Below are 18329 nucleotides of genomic sequence, written 5' to 3'. Positions count from 1 at the left end.
GCTCTCGGGGGAGCAGCCCTGGCCCGTCCCCCCCGTCCCGGAGGAGCGGCCCCAGAGCCGCGTCTGACCCGCCTGGCTTTGGAGGGGGCCGGGGCACAGACCGGGGGTGTCGCATGCTCCTCGCTCTGACTTGCTAATATTAACCGTAGGAGGTAAAAAATGATGAAAATTGGCCCTGTTGTTATTGTACTTGATTAAGGTATTTATAATCCGATAATTCCATCAAAGCGACTCAGAGGAGGATGAGGGGGAGTGTGAAGAGGTATTGAATGGGTTGTAAAAACACTTTATTCTTCTGCTAAAGCTCCTTCCCTGATGCTGCTGCACTGGAAGCCAAACCAGCCCAACACCCAGGCTATTGGCTCCCGTTAATGTACTAATTGTCATGCAGAAACAGGCTGGCCAGGCTCAAAAACCTCATTTACCACCAGGGCTCAGGGCAGGAATACAGGAATTTCACTTGGAATAATAATGGATTTTTGATGAATAATAATTATTGGCATCAGGCTGTCCCCGAAGACAGAATGTTTGTTTGCCATCAGCATGGCTCTGGAATTGGAGATGGATTTATTTTCCCTTAAAAATTAACAACTGCTGCTAATAAAAGGAATTGGGAACCTTTTTTTTTTTTTTTTTGTGGTGGATGTTGTTGCCCCCAGTTTGGTCCCAATTGAGACGGTTTGCTCTCACTAATGTTCCCTTAATTCCCTAAGCACTCTGCCCAGTTCCCCAGGGTGTGGTGGCTTGTCTGCCCACAGTGATTGTGGGTGAAGGTGGCACTGCCTGGGTGGGCGCTGAGCAGCCAGGGATGCTGGGGATGTCCCAAACACACTGCTAAAGCTTTTCAGCTGCTTTTTGAAAGTCCCCGTGAGGAAGGTAGAAGAACAATACATTTCTGTCTCTGGGCAAACACATCCAATTCAATAATGTGCTATGAAACGTGTTTTCTTCACTTGTAATAGTCCTTGTGTCCTGCAGAGGCATGGTGAGGTGAGAACTGAGCATGCGGGGGAAGCCTGGGGGAAATATAGAATTAGAAAATCAGAGAACAAAACTGTAAAAACATCACCTGTGGGGAAGGAAAGCGGAGAAGGAAAGGAACTCCAGTCTGGAAATTCAGTTCTCTCTAATGGATTTCAGTCTTCAGTTTTAGCAATAGAGACTTACCCACCTGTCTTGCCGTCCTTGCAGGGGCCAGGGGCACGTGGAGGGCGGTGCAGGGCTGAGCAGGATGTGCCCAGTGGGAGGAGGGGTTTGTTATGGAGCTGAGTGCCATCGAGGCCCACGGGGATGAGCAACTCCCATGCAAGGAGCAGAGCAAAAGGGGGTTAAGCATTCTCTGAGCCTGTCCCTCCTGACATCAAAATCAGCTGAAATTTAATTACTGCCTCTCTCCTTGAGTTCACCTGTGAGAATCCCCTTCTCTCCCTGCCATTGTTCCCTGGGATTTCTGCTCTTTCCTCCCCCCAATGGATGTGCACAGGAAGGCTGGAGAGTGGAACTGAGCCCCCACCATAGGCAGTCACTGCATCTTCACTCCCATCCCTCACCTAAAGCCGCTGCAGCAGCTCGTCACCATCACTGGGCCTGGGGACATGAGGGATGCTTGGAGAGCAGCTCTGCTCCCCCTGCCTCTGGGGTCTGTGTGCCTGAGGACAGGCTGGGAGTGGGGACTAGCAGCAAGTCCAGAGTGGGAAAAAACAGTGGCACCTTCCTCTCCCCTCCCTCCTCTCCACAGCTCCCTCATCCCGGGTCTGAGACCAGTTTGCCACAGGTGTTTGAAGTTTCCTCAGTGGTGAGCCTCCTGGTTTGGGTTAGGTGAGGAAATGAAGTGTGAAAGCAGGAAAGCTGTTTGCTGAGGCGCTCCAGAGCCGCCGGTGTCACTTCTGGCGTTTGGTCGCTGCCCGCTGCAGCTCGGTCCGACCCGGCTGAGGAGCGAGGGCTCCCCTCTCCTGCACGGAAAAGGGCAGCCTTCCCCTGCCCACTGCTCCCTTCCCTGCCCTCCCCTCCCTGTAACTACAACGTTTAGGTTTGTGTTTTAACACAACGTTGTGCTTGATCCGGGTCATCACAGCCCAAAAATGGAGAAGCAAACACAGGGCTTCAGGAAAAAGTCCAACTGTAAAAGCACTTGCTCTGTGCCTCCAGAGATTGCACACCATGAAGACCTTAGAAAGCTCCTCTGACTTCACTGTCCACAGACCACACAGTCCATGTTAACTCAGGGCTCATTGATTAGTCTGGTTCCAAGCAAGACCCCACTCAGAATACTTCATTAATGATAACACCTCCTCACCCTGGCCAGCCTCCTCCACGGCTCCCCTTTGCCACTCAGTGCTCAGGGGCAGGAGGACGTGCCCTCAGAGGGAAGTCCCCTGTGAGAATGATGTGAAGACCCCACCTGCTTGCAGTCTCACCTCAGCAGGTCTAACATAATCTCCTCTCAGGGGTCACTGTCCACACAGGGACAGAGTCACAGTCCCCACCTTTGCAGGTACATCCTCAGGGGGTGCAGGTGAGGTATCCCCTCCCACAGGTTTCACCTGAGTTCTTCAAAGCAAAACCTCATCTGTCAGGAACATGTGGCTTGGTAGGATTGCTGTCTGCAAGCTATGGCTGCTGGGAGCAGCAGGACACACGTCTGCATTCCCCCTCCAGAGACAGCTCAGGAGATGGTGCACATGCACCGCGTGGGCCAAACAGCATTCCCTGGCATTCCCTCTGGAGCTGGAGGCTTGCCAAGCTGTGAGTGCCTTTGCATAGCTCTGCATCCCAGCTGGAGATGTTCCTGCTGGAGGAAGCTGAGGTAAGGACTGTGTACTCCAGCACCTTGACGTGCTGCCAGCCTCTCTGCAAAGTGTGGCTGAGGTGGCACCAGGACTGGGCTGGGAGCCAGCCTTGCTCTGACCACCGAGGAGCAGGTTCTCAACCTCACACTTCTCTGCTTGCATGGAGCACATATGTTCCTCTGCCAGCCTTACTCCACAGACAGCTACCTCTTATCCCAGTGTGGAGCAGGAGAATCCCAAGTGCTTTGAGGGGAACATGGTTGGTTTATTATCACTCCTTGTGCATCAACCAAAGACAAGGCTGGCAGCCTCAGTTGCTGCAGCATCTCTCTGAGAAGCCCTGCCTGCCCTGCCAGACAGGCCCCTGCCAGACAGGGCCCACCAGCCCACTCCAGCCCCTGCAGCATTTGCCCCCACCAGCAGGTGGGCAGGGGACCCACAGGGAGGGGAATCAAATCTTACTGAGCATCATCACTTCTGGATCCAAAATTTATTGAACTACAAACACACAGCACTCAAGAGCACCAGGTCTGGAGGAATGTGGGGGAACTCCCACCATTAACACAGGAGGCAGGAGCTTCAGCTACTGCTAGATTTGAACACAGACAACACCCCAAACCTAACAAGCAATGCTACATCAGAATTACAATGGTAACAATACAGAATTTACAAAAATATAAATAACCTATTCGTAACCTTAAAGAAAAATAACATCCACCATAAAAAACACCATGTATTACCCTGGGTAAACCATGGCTACAGAAATGTAGTGATTATTTTTTTGAAAAGCACCAGAGTCTGCAGTATAAAATAATCCAACACAGAGAGCATCTTCCCCCGACACTTGCAGACCCTTCCAAGAAGTGTGCCCAGATCAGTAAAACAATGTCTTTGTCAGTATTGCCTATTCCTGTAAGAGCACAGTGAGGAGACAGCTCTCCAGAGCACCCTGTTCAGGAACAGCATCCGAGGGTTGTTCCCCAGCTGTTCATCAGAATGAACACTTTACCAGCACTGAAGTATGTGCCTATTTTAGGTCCATGCTTAAGAGCTTCTCAGAACAGAGCTGGATTTAAACTTATCATACAAATTCCTCTGCAAATCAGACTTCCAGACAAGAATGGTGTCAAAACCAATTGCTTGTAAAATATAACCCCATTGCAGGAGTGTTTCCACTGTTCAGCCCCAGCTCAAGTTTGCACAGATGCTGAGTTATTTCATTCCTTTCACCTCCCCAAGAGCCATGCCAGCTTGGCACAAACAGCTTCCTGAGGCTGTGACACGAGATCCAGCACTACGGGAATTTCCTTCCCTTACCTTCCATGTATTGTGTTGAAAATACTATCAAAAGGCAAAAGTCAAGTATCAAGTTCATTGGTTCCCCACTGAAGCAGTTCCTCATGCAGGGATAGGCATAATTCTGATGTCCCAGTATTATCCCTGTTTTCAGGCTCTCGTGGTTCCCTGAGGGCTCCAGCTGGGCTTGAGGCAGGCTGGCCAAAGGATCCCCAGGGGCATTGGCCAAAGGCCACCTGTAGAAATTTTGGCCCTTGTAAACATAGCTGGTTTTGTCACCGCAGCTGAAGGAAGGTGCCTGCCATGGACACAATGAGAGTGGGGAGCAGCCCTTTGTTGGGAGCTGGGGGGGCCTCACTGCTGAAAAGCCTTGTCCTGCAATGCTCTTGTGCAATGTCAAGCCCTGATGGAGCACCAGCCACAGAGACTTGCACTGATACCACATGTGAGGCTCTGAGAGGGGCACTGAGAACAGTTAAAACACACCTTAAACCAGCCCCTGCCAGCCCAGTGCCAAGGGAGCACATCCAGTGGCATGGCTGGGGCCCGAGGGGCAGTGCCAGTGGAGCAGGAGCTGTGGTACAGCACACACTCACTCTGAGCACCAGCACATCACACTGCACATGGCATGGACACACCACCCTACACACCGCACATGGCACAGCACACATCACACATGGCATGGACACGCCACCCTACACACCACACATGGCACAGCACACATCACACATGGCATGGACACGCCACCCTACACACCACACATGGCATGGACACACCACCCTACACACCACACATGGCACAGCACACACCACCCTACACACCACACATGGTATGGACACGCCACCCTACACACCACACATGGTACAGCACACACCACCCTACACACCACACATGGCATGGACACACCACCCTACACACCACACATGATATGGACACACCACCCTACACACCACACATGGTACAGCACACACCACCCTACACATGGCACAGCACACACCACCCTACACACCACACATGGCACAGCACACACCACCCTACACACCACACATGGCACAGCACACACCACCCTACACATGGCACAGCACACACCACCCTACACACCACACATGGCACAGCACACACCACCCTACTCACTCCGTACGACGTGGCACACAATGCCCTACACAGCATGCACAGCACACCCATCCTGTGCACTGCCTCATCTAGGCAGGGGTTAAGTTTTGGCTGTAAATAATATTGCTTAGACATCAAACGGCTAAAAAATAATAGTTTGCTATGAAGGTAATGGGGTTGATTTTTTATCAACTGAGAAAAATAAAGAATTAAAGCCTCGCTCCATCTGCTGGCCCAGAGCCTGCCCCACCCTGGCACACCAGCAGAGCTGCCCAGCACATGGAAGGACCTGCAGCACACACCTGTGCCATGTGCCTGTTATTCATGGTTTTAGTTTAACAGCCTTTCCTGCCCAGCCTTTGCTCCAGACGCTGCCATGTGACAGGAGGGGGCTGGCTCTGCCATCCTGTCTGACTGCTGCTGCTCTGTGCACCCCAAGTGACCACACACTGGTGGCACCGGTGACACAGGGACATGCAGGACAAGCCACCCAGACCAGTCCCAACTTCAAAGCCAGAGCTGGTGAGCTAAGCTGCAGGTAGGCTCTTACTCAGATGCTGTGGGTGAAGTTATCCACCTTCCCACTGGAAGTGACCAAGTGTACCCACTGAGGAATTAAATATTTATTGGATTTTAAGAGGTGATTAATGCCAGCACTCTCCCTGCAGCAGAGAAACCTCCAGCAGGAAATCCCTGGCCCCAGGCTGTGTGTGTTGCAGCAACACTGCTGGCTGCTCCCTAATAACCCGAGCGTGCAGCGAGAGTCCAACTAACCCCGGCCCCAAATGGCACAAGGTCCAACACTTTGGGTCTTGGGGAGCAAAGAGCAATAAAATGACCTTGACTGTGGGAAGAAACAAGCAGCAGAGAGAAAGTGTCAGATCCAGTTGAAACTGCCCACGCCTCTGCTTATCTGAGCACATCCTGGGTGCGTTTGAGTCCCAACAGCACTGAACAGGGAAAAGAAACACGAGCAGCTATTAATACCCGGGACTGGAGGGGGCTGCCTTCCCAGAACGGCACCCGCTTCTTCCAGGTACTGTGGTCACACAAAGGCAAAGCCTGCGGGCTCGGCAGGCGGGGCTGGCGGGGTAACAGTGCCGCTTGCTGGCGACCACCGTCCGCCTGCTCGGCCGGAGCCCCCGGCCATGGGCGGGACCGCAGACAGCGCTCGGTGGACCCACCGCGGCAGTGAGGGACAGAGCAGCAGAGCCAGAGCGAGCACCACCGGTTCAGCCTCGGCAGCGCTGCCTGGGAATCTCGGGACAGCTGCGGTGACCCTCACTGGACCCCGGTGTCAGTGCCGCCTGGCACCGAGCCGCGCTGCCGCTGCAGCCCCGCTGGCAGCTGCTCCAGCCGTGACCCCGCGGGAGCGGCATCCGCAGCCCCGCGTGCCCGCCGCCCCCGCGCCGCCGCGCCCCGCACGGGAACGTGCCCGTCCGGGGCCACTGACAGAGCCCCACTGAGAACAGCCTGACCACCTCCAGTCCTCAGCCCCGGGCACAGCAACCGAAACTGGGGCACTCAGTGGCAGCAGGACCATGGCAAACTCTGACAAATCCCTCAGGATGAAATTAGAAGCAGAAGGTCTCTCCCCTCCCCAGTAGCAACTCCCAGGAATGAGAAATCAGGCCATTTATAGACAGGAAAAAAAAAAAAAATATTTTAAAAGGAGCTGGCCCTGCTGTGGCTGGCACAGGGGTGTCATCACTGACTGCAACCACAGTCATGGCTTCAGCCCCCAGCTGCCACCCGCTCCCCAGGGCAAAGCAGTGCAGCGACCCTGCCCCTGCTGCCTTGTGCCACCACAAAGCCTTGGAGGCGATGGGCAGCAGATGGCTGTGGGGCATGGCAGGAGCCCAGGAGTGAGCCAGCACCTGCCCCGGGCCAGCAGCCACAGCCCCAGGATAAAGATGTACACCAGCTCATCCTGGGGATCAGTCTGAGACTCCTGCCAGGACAAATAGACACAAAGGAGAAGGTGCCAGGGTGGCACAGAGAGGCAAAGGCTGGAGCCCGGCACGTGAGCCATGGCCAGGTCCTCTGCTGAGGAAATCCCAGCACGGAGGAAGAGAAACAACCAAAAAGCAAACTGGGAAAGTGGCATCTGGCACCTAGGAAAGCACAGCACAGAGCAAAGGAAGGACAGAAAAGCTGGAATGGAGGGGAGGCGATGGCTAGGCCCATAGGAGGGTGTTGCCAATGGAGACCAAGCCCCATGGCTGAGGGACCCCATGGCAAGAGTGGGGCAGGACGGGGCTCACTGCAGAGCCAGAGCACTGCATCATGGGCAGCACAGTGACCAAGGGTGTCACAGCCAGAGAAAAACAGCCTCTGGAGGGGCCTGAGCAAGCCCTCCCACACGGAGCTGGGAGCAGGCACAGCTGTGCTTCCCAGAACCCCTCGCATCCTTCCATTCCGTGATGCAAAGACAATCTCCATGCTCTGCCCCCATGCACACCGGGGAAGTTACATGACTGAAGGCCACTGGATCCTCTCCCACACCAGCAGTGCATGGAGCTTTCCTCATCCCTCCGTGTCCTCTAGTGCTGGTGGTCTGTCACCGGGCTGAGTGTGAAGTGGTCACAGAGCAGGAGCAAGGCGTCGAACCGCTGGAGCCGCTGCAGTGCCTGTGCCAGCAGCGGGACGGTCACGGCGGCTCCCGCGTACGTGAAGTGTGCGACGAGCTGCTCAAACCCTGAGATCCGTCCCAGCAACTGGGGCACGAGCCCCAGCTCCAGTGCCACGTGGCCAAAGTTCTTCACGCCGTTCAAGGAAGGGTCCAACAAGAAGGCGAGTGACTGCACCAAGGAATGTGGCAGCTCCGCTATTAGGAGACCTGGGGAGCAGCATCACAGTGGAGCTGGGTTAGAACCTGTCCTACTTGGCCAGGATAAGGGAAAACAGAGCAGCCGGACTCCAGCCCCAGCCCCTGCCGAGCAGGTGACAGGACATCCTGCCAGGGCAGGCATCTCCTCCAACATCACTTTCAGAGCTCAGCAACATGGAGCTGGCTCAGTCCTGGGGAAGCTGGTAACTGGGGACAACTGGGCTTCCATCAGCCACCGGCCCGCAGGCCACTCAAGGCAGCATCACAGAAAACGCACCCTGTGAACCAGCACCAAAGGCCACAAGTCAGGTAAGTCCCTGTGATCCCTGGCACCTCCATGCAGCCATGGTGGGCTTCTGGAGGAGCTCTCTTCCAAGAACCTGCCTCTCTGATATCCCAGTACTCGGAGAATAAAGACGAGGCTGGAAGGCCACTTACCCTTGGCTGCACTGCTGATCTGAGTCACCAGGCTCTGGGCATCATCCACCTGGTGAGACAAAGATCCCAAGGTTGGTGGCAGTCTGCTGAGAACAGCAATGCCTGGCACTGTTCCCAGGGCCATCACAGGGGCTCACAGAATGGTGCTTCTCCTCCAGCTGTGCCATCCCATATCAACAAACCTCAGTCCACATCCCTACCCCCTCCCATCGAGCCCAGCTCCTGCGCCTGAGCCTCGGCAGCAGTTCAGAGGAGTGATGAGGCTGGAGGAACTTACCGGCCGCTCCCCGGGGGGGGTATCGGCAGTGGGATTTGGGAAGGTGAGGGGCAAGTGATGGGCCCCCTCCTGCACCACACCACTGCTCTCTGCCGGGATCCTCTTCACTGTCTGGCTCGTTGCATCGTCCGGCCGCTCGCTGCCCACAAACTCTGCCTGGGTGGAAAACTTCTGGAGGTCCAGCTCGGTGCATTCCACTGGTGCATGTGGCCACTTGTGCTGCATCTCAGAGGCGCAGGAGGAGAGGGGGGCCAGGGCCTCCACCGTGCCCGGCTGGCCCTGCCTTGGGGCGGGGGGCGGCATGACCCCGGCCAGGCAGTCACCATGGCCCGAGGCCCGGATGAGGGGCTGGTTTTCCAGGAGGCTCCTGCCCAGCTGGGCCTTGGAGGCAGCGCTGACCACAATGGCCGGTGGCAAGTCCATCTCTGGCTGGAGAGAGGGGAGCTGGAGACCCATAGCTTCCCCGTCTGAAATGAACTGCACCGCTTCCACAGGGCCTGGAACCAGAAACAGGCATGGCTCAGCAAACTCACCATCCAGCTCCATCCTTTCTGCCTCAGGGCATCTCAGCAGGTCCTGGGACACTCAAGCTGGAGCCCAGCACCACCTCCCTCCCCATGGGAAGGCACAAGAGCAGGTACCTTCTGCCTGCCTGTAGCAAGGGCTCAGGTTCTTCACACCCAGGCAGCAGGGACCAGACATCTGCTCCTCACACAGGAACCTGCCGGGCGCTGCTGCGGTCGGGAACATTGCTCGCTGACCCGAGAAGTTCTGAGTCCTCAGGAAGACTTGGAGGATAGAAGAGAACCAGCCTGAGCAAAGGCCTGGCTCACTTCCCCAGCACGTCCTCAGCCCTGTGGTATGTCTGCTGGCAAGGAGCCAGGAGCCAGCAGCTCCCTGGCATGCTGCTGGATGCCAGCGTGCCCCAACCCTGGCCACCAAACCTACTGCCCTCTTCCCTCAGCAGCAAAGAGCTGCCCAACTTGAGAAACCCCAGAAGTCAGGATTGTCAGTTCTGAATGCAAAATGGCCTTCTCTGTTTCCTCCTGATGGCACCAAGGAGGAGGGAGGATCCTCTGTGTTTTTAAGCAGGCAAAGCACACAAGAGGTCCTGCAGGCATAAGAAGCAGGGCAAGGTGTCTATTCTGTATGAGCCAAGTAACAGTTGGGTCACTGTGCTGTCAAAGTAGCAATGCCCGGGGCAATACTCTAAACAGCAAGAAGGAACCACAGGCACAGGTGAACAGCACAGAGAGGAGGAGAGCACTGACTCACCTCGCTGGCACTGGCTCTTCCAAAACCGCTTGCAGTAGATGATGGAGAGTGCCAGAAGCACCAGGACGATGATGATCAGGGCACTGCTGGTCAGTGCAAGAAGGGCAGTGTCCTGTGGTGGTACAGTGGGGATGGCGACCTTCACCAGGTTAGTTCTGGAGCGACCTGCAAACATCAGCCACAAAATGCTGGAGCCAAACTGCGAGGCTTGGACCACCCCTTCCCATGTGTCCCTCGCCACATGCCATGACTGTGGCCCTCCTCCTCTGCAGCAGGGCTGCAGCTCTGTCATGTCCACACCACCCACCCTGATCTCGCCCAGTGAGGGGCACCTACACTGTGGCTCAGAGGAGGGCGTCTGCTTGGTGCAGGGGATGCACTCCCATTCCAGCTGCCCGCTGATCCGTGCTTTCCGGTAAAACCTGCCAACAGAGCAGAGGGGCTCAGCAGTGCCCAGCTCCTGGTGAGGTCCCACCACCCTTGCTGTGCTGCCCAGCCAGCTGTGCTGCCCAGCCCATGGCAGTGGGGGACAGCTGACCCTCCACTCCTGCCCAGCCAGCTGGGCCACCCCCCAGCAGCAGGGCTCTCATCGCCGGCTGAAGCTGCACCACAGCTACTTGTTCATGCCTAGCCATTTGCCAGGGAGTGACATCCCTCCAACAGCCCCTCCCTCCCTGGCCCCACGTCTGCTGAAGCGGATTATAGAGATAAGCAGCTCTCCAGAGGACCAGGAACACCCCAGCTACAGCTGTGTCCAGCAAGAGGTTCATACACCAAAGCCTCAACTCGCTCCTCTCCCAGTCCCACTGGTGGTCAACGTGTGTCTGCAGACCTCAGGCTTGGTGCAGGCTGGCTGTATACAGCAGTTTCATTTCAGTAACTCCTTAAACACATCACCCCTCTGTCCTCCTCTTTCGGGGACCATCAACCATAGTGGTCTACAGCCCCTCATCTTTCAGGGCTTGGCCAGACTGGCATCCACAGAAAAACTCGGGTCTGGAACTTTTCTTCCACAGCTAATTTATGGAAGCCTTCAGGTTCCCTTCTCTGGAAGGGGACCATCAGATCGGTCTGACTTCCATGTAATGAGCAGAGTCTTCATAGAGGCAGGTCTGGGTCATCAGGCTCCTCTTAGGCCCCCCTCTGTGCCCACACCCTCCCTGCCTGGCCCCGGCACAGCCCAGAGGCTCTGCTCACCCCGGTAGGCACTCCCCGCACACCGCGTCGGCCGTCGCCGTGCAGTTGGACTTCTGGAGGCGGTTGATGAGGGCGCAGGACAGGCAGGGCTTGCAGCCGTGGTGTCCCCAGCGGTCCTTGAACTTCCTGGGAGGGCAGGCCACGCACTGCGCGTCCCCTCCGCTGCCGTCACCGCAGTCCTGCAGGGCACAAGGTTGGGGGCATGGTGCAAGGGGCCACGGTGGGTTCCAAATGCTACTGAGGGGAACAGTGTCCCTTCTTTGGGGGCAAAGGGTAGAGGGGCCACTACTCATGTGCAGGGTTCTCAGAACCCAGCTGAGAGCAGCGTGGCTCCCCCCGAACAGTCTCGTGCCCGGCCGTGCCCCACCGGTACACTGCGGCTGTTGGAAAGCTCTGGCAGCACTGTGCCCAGGGAGGTACCTCGGGGGAGACCCTGCTGGGACACCCCTCACTGAGGCTGGGCCGGGACCAGCCACAGCATTGTCCTGCTGGCACCCACCCATGTGCAGCCCGGCCAGGCAGTGTGACCTCAGGGCTATGGACCAGAGGAAATTCAGACTTCCATCAGCAAAAAATGAAACAAGGCAGCATGAGGAGCAACCCAAAATCCCTCACCACCTCCTCCTTCCATTGTCTCACCCTCCTACCCAGTGTGGGTGAAACAATTCACCATCCCATCCTACCACGTCTGAGCTCTTCCCAACATTCCGGGACCTAAGATCATCCTCCTGAAGGGAGGCTGGAAGAGGATTCACCCAGCACTGTAAAAGCCTTGGTGATAGATGACTCCCACTCCTTACAGAGCAGTCAATTTACCTTGGAAAGCTCCTGCCCAGGCATGCACTTTCTGCAGGGGACACATTTCTTCTGGTCATCCAGGTACTCACTCTCTTGGCAGGCCATTGTGCTAGAGAGGAGAGGGGAGCCTGGGGAGGAGAGGAAGAGAAGGCAGAGGGGTCACAGCCAGCCCCAACACCTTTGGGATGAGCAGCGTGCCCTTCTCTGGGTGGCCATTTCCACCTGGCCAGGATGGCACCTGGCACTGCTGGGCACCACGGGTGGGACTCGGGCAGGAGGTGGTCACTGGTTCCTGCTACACAGCTCCAGCAGTCCCAGATGGGCTTCCCAGCAAGGCTGCAGATGAACTGCCCTGTTAGCTGCCACCTCACAGCCTCACAACGGAACAAATGAAATTTCAGACCCAAGACTGAGGTGGATCCACCGACTGCTCGGGTCACCAGTGGATTCTGCCAGCCTCAGCCATAGCTCTGGGTACCTGAGATGGTCAGTAGAGAGCTCAGCCCAATAAAGTCCCAGCTTCAGGATCCAGCAGCCCAGCTCTGGCCAGCATGGCTGCATTGGTCTGACAGACCAAATGCTGGTCACACACACACCTGTGCCCCCAGGGACACACACACACCTGTGTCCCCACTGTGTCCCCAGGGACACACACACACCTGTGGCCTTGCTGCTCTGCCCTGGATCTGCGTGGCCACTCAGGCTGTTGCTCTGCACACATTCTGGCTCAGCGTGGGCTCACTCACAGTGACCTCAGAGGACCAGCAGAACAAGCTCCCCCCTCCCTCCAAAACACCCTCCAGGGTCTTTCTGAGGTGCATAAACGGCTCAGCTGAAGGTGAGGGCAGAACCAGCCCGGGCACTGTGGGGTTGCACCATCAGTGAGGGTGGCTCACAGGGGAGCATGGGATTGGTATCTCACCCAGAACAAGCAGCTCAGACTGAAGCTACAAAACTGAGCAATTTATTTGGAGTTTTGGGGCCCTCTGATCAATTCTGGGTTTTGCAGTGGAGGGGGAGCAGCTGCAGGACCCCCAGCACTCCAGCCCCTCCTGACAGAACTCCTTCCCCTCCCACGGCAGCATTCCTCCACAGGCTTTTTCTGCCTCCTCTGCCTAATTCCACCACTCCCTTGCTGGTGCCTTTTGGAAGCAGACACTTGGCTGGGCTCCCCCAGCTCCGGAGGGCCGAGATTCATGGGAGATGAGGTCTGCCCGGACGAGCACAGTGCGTGAGTCACCCTCACGCAGCTCCTGCTCACGGCGCACGGGCTGATACAAGGATCGCAGCCGATCCCTCGGGGACAGGCCATGAGGAGCTGAAGGGGCTAAATCTGTCTTGCAAACATCTCGGGAGGGGCATGGGCACAGCCTATAAATAGCACAGAGGTTCCTGACACTATCGAATAAATAAAGGAGATTTGTCACCACCTCAGAAGGTGGTGAAGAGGGAGCTCAATGCCACTGCCCTGGGAAACGCACAGGGTTTTGTGTCAGGGTTCAGCTACAGGCTGAACGCAGGAGAGAAAATGAAAAGCAGAGAGATGGGTCCCAGAGGGGCGACACACAACCGCTCTGGGGGGCAGGCAGAGCAGTGGCCTGAGCCCAACCTCTCGGGGAGTTCGTGCCCGCAGCCAGGCTCGCCCCTGCTGGCAGGTGCCTCTGGGGTACGGGGTTAGCACAGCCAATGCTCAGCTCTGGAGTTTGGTTCCGGCTCTTGCACAAGATGAACGAAACAAAATTGCAGGCCAGAGGAAAGGAGCCCAGACACCAGAGTGTGGAGAGCAAGGGACTGATCTTTGTCTGCTCTCTAAAGTGCTGCTGTAACACCAAAAAAAGGCTCTGGTGGAAAAAAAGGAAAAAACGACAACTCCCCCCACAGTAAAATACCCCTAACAAGCAGGCTTTTTGGTGAAACTGTCCGAGAACACAATCCGACCACGCTCATATATTTACAGCCTTTTCCAAAGGGCCTGCAGCTGGGTGCCCTCACAGCCCCCTCCCCACGAGACTCCCAGCTTAAAGCAGTTCCCCGAATACAGAAAGTTACACAGGCCAAAGGAATCCCACACCAGAGCTGCTCCACGTGTGAGGATGTCTGCCAAGATGATGGAATTGCTGAGGATGGGGGAGACAGCCCTCCCCGCTGTGCCAGCAGGATACTGGGCACAGGGCAGGCCTGCTGCTGCTCAAGCCACAGCGTAATGATGGAAGGAACGAACACTTTGTTGAATATCTGGCACAAAATTCAAAGCTGTGGGATCTTTGTACTTCTTATTTCAACACCACCAGACCCAAGACACTTGATTTGTATGTGGAGGACACATCCAAACCACCCGATGCTGTCCCAGTACAGCAGCAACCTTGGATCGTCTAATGCTTGACTGAAACAACTGGTCGTAATGAACCGAAAGAAAAAGCCAAAAACAAACAACAAACCCCCCCACCTCTTTGGGAACCACATAGGGTCTCTAGGTGACTGCCAGAGCAGCAGATTTATCTGCCGAAGAGGAATATAAAGCTAACATAGTATCAATGAGTATACCTTGGACACAGTATCAATGTACTTATAGGCTGGGGGAAAGAAGAATCTCCTGCCCTAGTGCGAGATCCATGAGATCTTCTAACTTAAAAACATCATTAATTTGTTAAAGAACTCTTTTATTGCCTTAAAGAGACATCCTGCCTGAGCAGGGAAGCAGAGAAGGCTCCCCACTGCATCATCCCTTAAGACACCAAACCCACGAGCTGATGAATGAGTTTCACTGCATGAGATGAAATTGTTCCAGCGGTGCCACAGTGTGAGCTGCAGTTCATCCACCCCGTCACAGTGCTGTGGTTCAGCCATTGTCTTTTGTCTGCAAAAGTGTGATTTTCAAAAAAATTAGATTATATAGGAATATAAACTACTTCGTGTGTGTCCAGCTAATGGATTCTGGTAGGAAAAAGAGAGTGAGAAAATTAGTAAGTGAAAGGGTAGAAAATGAAAGTGATCAGTGAAAGCATTAGTGCTGCTGATTCTCCCCATCTGCCCAGCATGCACCGGGCAGGGGGGGCCAGCAGGGCTGCAGGTAGAGCAGGGAGGGCAGGCAGGGCAGGGGGGCAGGCTGGGGTGCAGACAGGGCAGGAGGAGAAGGGCTGGGCTGGTCCCTGCTCCGCCATTGACCCCATGCCCTCACGCCGTGGGTCTCTGCTTGCTTGGGACAGAGTGCCCAGAGCCACCTTCAGGGACTCGGACACCCACACCCCGGCAGTGGCTCTTCCATGTCACCACGGGAGCCAGCACAACCTCAGAAGTGTTTCCTCTGCTGCAGGACTGACTGGCACAGCCAGGCAGTACCATACCTCAGATGAAACACTTGTATACATTGGAGCTCTATTTCAGAGAGCTGAAATCCTAAATAAGAACTGCAAGTGAAAAGCACGGAAAAAAATGTTATCTGGAAAACATGAGTGCACTCCTCGTGCTCGGCCACAGCCAGTCCCGGTCTCCTGCTCAGCCATTCTCCCACTCCGGTCCCGACAGCGTCTCTGCCTCTCCCTGTGCTACAAACTGTGCTGGGAGAGTCTCTGCTGCAGGGGAGGAAAAGAGGTGGAATCTGAGGCTTTCCACGTGGCTTGGAAATCAGCAGGTTTTCCAACACTTTTGGAGATTCTACGCACACAATTGCCCACTAGTTGTTTAATCTGGAGTGGCTAAGAACTACTGTTTGCTTTAGGTGAAAGCACCGTGCTCTTGGGCGGGGAGGGGAAGTGCTCCGGGCTGCTCTCACCCGCTTCAGCGCACGGCAGGAGTCCCCAGCGCTCACTTTCCAGTGATTTTTGCCGAGTTCAGGCTGTTCACCTTGGGGACTCACACTCTGCCTTACCAGATATCTCAAGTAACACTTCCAAAGCTCCTATCAATTCGCATAAAACCTCGGATTTTTTTGCCCCACATCTAATTCTTAGTAATTGTCATTGTCTTGCTGCAATAATCACAGAATTACTGAGACTGTAAAAACCCTCCAAGATCTTCGAGTCCAACCGTTCCCCCAGCACTGCCCAGGCTACCACTAACCCATATCTCCAAGTGCCACATCCACACATCTGCTAAATCCCCCCAGGGATGGGGACTCCACCACCCCCCGGGCAGCCTGTGCCAGGGCCGGACAATCCTTTCGGGGAAGAAATTGTTCTTAATATCCGACCTAAACCTACCGACCTCCGCGCCTGGTGGCTGCTCATTTCTGACAGAAAAGCGGAGGCGAGGCTGGCGGCGAGACGGGTGCGGGGGCAGCGCGCCGGCGGGGCGGTGCGTGCGGCGGGGCCGCCCACGCGGGTGCCGGTCGTGGGCGCGCCCCGCGCTCCCGGACACCGCCGACCCGGCTCGTCCCGTCTCGCCCGTCGCCCCCCGGCCCGGCCCGACCCCCGCGGCCCCGCCGGCGCCCCCCGCCGCCCGCCCGCGGGAAGGCGGCAGCTCACCGGGATGTGCATGCCCGGACACGTTCCGGCCAGGCGCTCCGCGGCACGGCCGCCCAGCATCACCCCCCCCGGCACCCCCGGGACCACGGCCCCGGTCTCCACGTCCCCCAGCCCCCGTCCCCCTCGGCCCGGCACTCCCAGGGTTCGGAGGCGATCACGGAGCCGGCTGCAGCCCACGTGTATCGCTGCCGCCGCTCTGCCGGGAGCGGGACCCGCCGCAGGTCCTACCGGTCCCCCCGCCCCCGCAACCGGGGCGACACCGGCACCGGAGAGGATCGGGACCGCCGCGGGCGGGCGGGCAGGGACGCGGACCCCGCGGCTCACCTGTGTACCGGTGCTGGCAGGACGGAGCGGACCGGGACCGGCAGCGCCGGCGAGACCGGCAGTGCCAGCGGGACCAGGAGGACGGCAGGACCAGGGCAGACAGCGCGGACCGGGACCGGGACTGGACCGTCAGTGACTCCGCGTGGAGCGGAGCTGCTCGGAGCCCGAGCCCGTCCCAGGCACCGGGAGCACCCGCCGGTCCCGCCCCGCCGGCCCCATTGGCGGCGCGGCCGCCGGGGCGGAGCGATGGGGCGGAGCGGGGGCGGTGAGAGCGGCGGGACCGGGACGGCGGGACCGGGACGGCGGGACCGGGACGGCGGGACCGGGACGGCGGGACCGGGCGGGAGTCGGGAGCGGAGGGGCCGAAGCCGCAGAGCCGCGCGGCGTCTGGGCAGGGCAGCGACGGGGCACCCCGGTGCCACTGGCCGCGGTGTGAAACTAGAGAACCCCCGGGCCTGCGGGACCTCGTTCCCTTAGGCCTGGGCCTGTCCTGCACATCGGCTGTAGGCTGGAGGAGCCCCGGGCCCTGCCACCCCTCTCCAGCCATGGGGGAACACACGCCAGGAAGGAATAAACTTGCCAGTTCCGATTGTAGCTGTGCCACGCACAGCGTGTGTCTCGTGTGTATACCGAGTGTATTCTCTGTGTGTACTCTGCATGTACAGTGTATGTACTCTGTGTGTGGGCAGCACACACCGGGCATGGCCAAGCCCTGTGACCAGAGGCTTCTCCCAGGCTCAGCATTAAACCTCTCCCAGCGCCTGCTGTGACTCACCGTGAGTCTGTGGGTGGTTCCAGGGAGTCATCCTGAAGGTATTCCAAGATTGCCACACAATGACTGACTCTACCACAGAGTGAACTGAATTGGTGTGTGGAACTGAAGCTCCCTGTGCAGAGGGAGTTGATTTGTCTAGTGACACAGCCCCTGGTGCTCCCTCTTCAGTACACTGTGCCCCCCAACTGCTGACCCCCAGTCCTAACCTGTCAGGCTCATGGCAGGGCCCTGCTGCCTTCCTGAGCTCCAGGAGGGGTGGGGTGGACAGTCAGTGCCGCTTACTTATGTGCCTTGGGCAGTACTGGTTGCTGTGCCAAGATGTGTACTCTTTTCTCCCTCTTTTCTTTCAAAATTCAAGTGCTCTCACTCCAACCAATGCTTTTGAGAAGTTCCCTAAGTTCCTGACGGTCACTGTGTAGTAGCTTCCAGAGAAGCCAGGCTGTCAGTTTGGAATAACTGAAGGGATTACATTAAATTCCATTAAGCAGTTTTTAAGGTTGGAAAAGGCCTCTAAGAGCACCGAGTCCAACCATCAACCCAGCACTGCCATGTTCACCAGTAAACCATGTCCCCAAGTGCTGCATCCACTTCCTTTTTGAACAACTCCAAGGATGGTGATTCCATCACTGCCCTGGACAGCTTGTGCCAGTGCCTGAACAACTTTCCTGGAAAAAATTTTCCCTCATATTCAGCCTGAACCTCCTCTGGTGCAACTTATGACTGTTTCCCTTGTCCTGCCACTTGTTCCCTGGGA

General features: G+C 56.8%; 1 protein-coding gene across 1 annotated transcript; it reads right to left on the bottom strand.

Moving 5' to 3' along the window:
* Window positions 1-5699: 5699 nt before the first annotated feature.
* Window positions 5700-16878, bottom strand: EDA2R (ectodysplasin A2 receptor). The gene is made up of 9 exons (XM_032702251.1): window positions 16801-16878; window positions 12032-12141; window positions 11216-11394; window positions 10355-10440; window positions 10019-10183; window positions 9385-9531; window positions 8744-9240; window positions 8467-8515; window positions 5700-8037 (listed from the first exon to the last, which is right to left on the bottom strand). Exons 2-9 carry the CDS (start codon window positions 12116-12118, stop codon window positions 7742-7744), a joined length of 1506 nt encoding a protein of 501 aa, XP_032558142.1. The 5' UTR covers window positions 12119-12141; window positions 16801-16878; the 3' UTR covers window positions 5700-7741.
* Between the last annotated feature and the right edge of the window lie 1451 nt (window positions 16879-18329).

Source organism: Chiroxiphia lanceolata, chromosome 14 (assembly GCF_009829145.1).
Source record: "Chiroxiphia lanceolata isolate bChiLan1 chromosome 14, bChiLan1.pri, whole genome shotgun sequence".
NCBI lineage: Eukaryota > Metazoa > Chordata > Aves > Passeriformes > Pipridae > Chiroxiphia > Chiroxiphia lanceolata.
The sequence above is the reverse complement of the archived record's forward strand: the minus strand, read 5'-3'. Positions and strand labels throughout refer to the sequence as shown.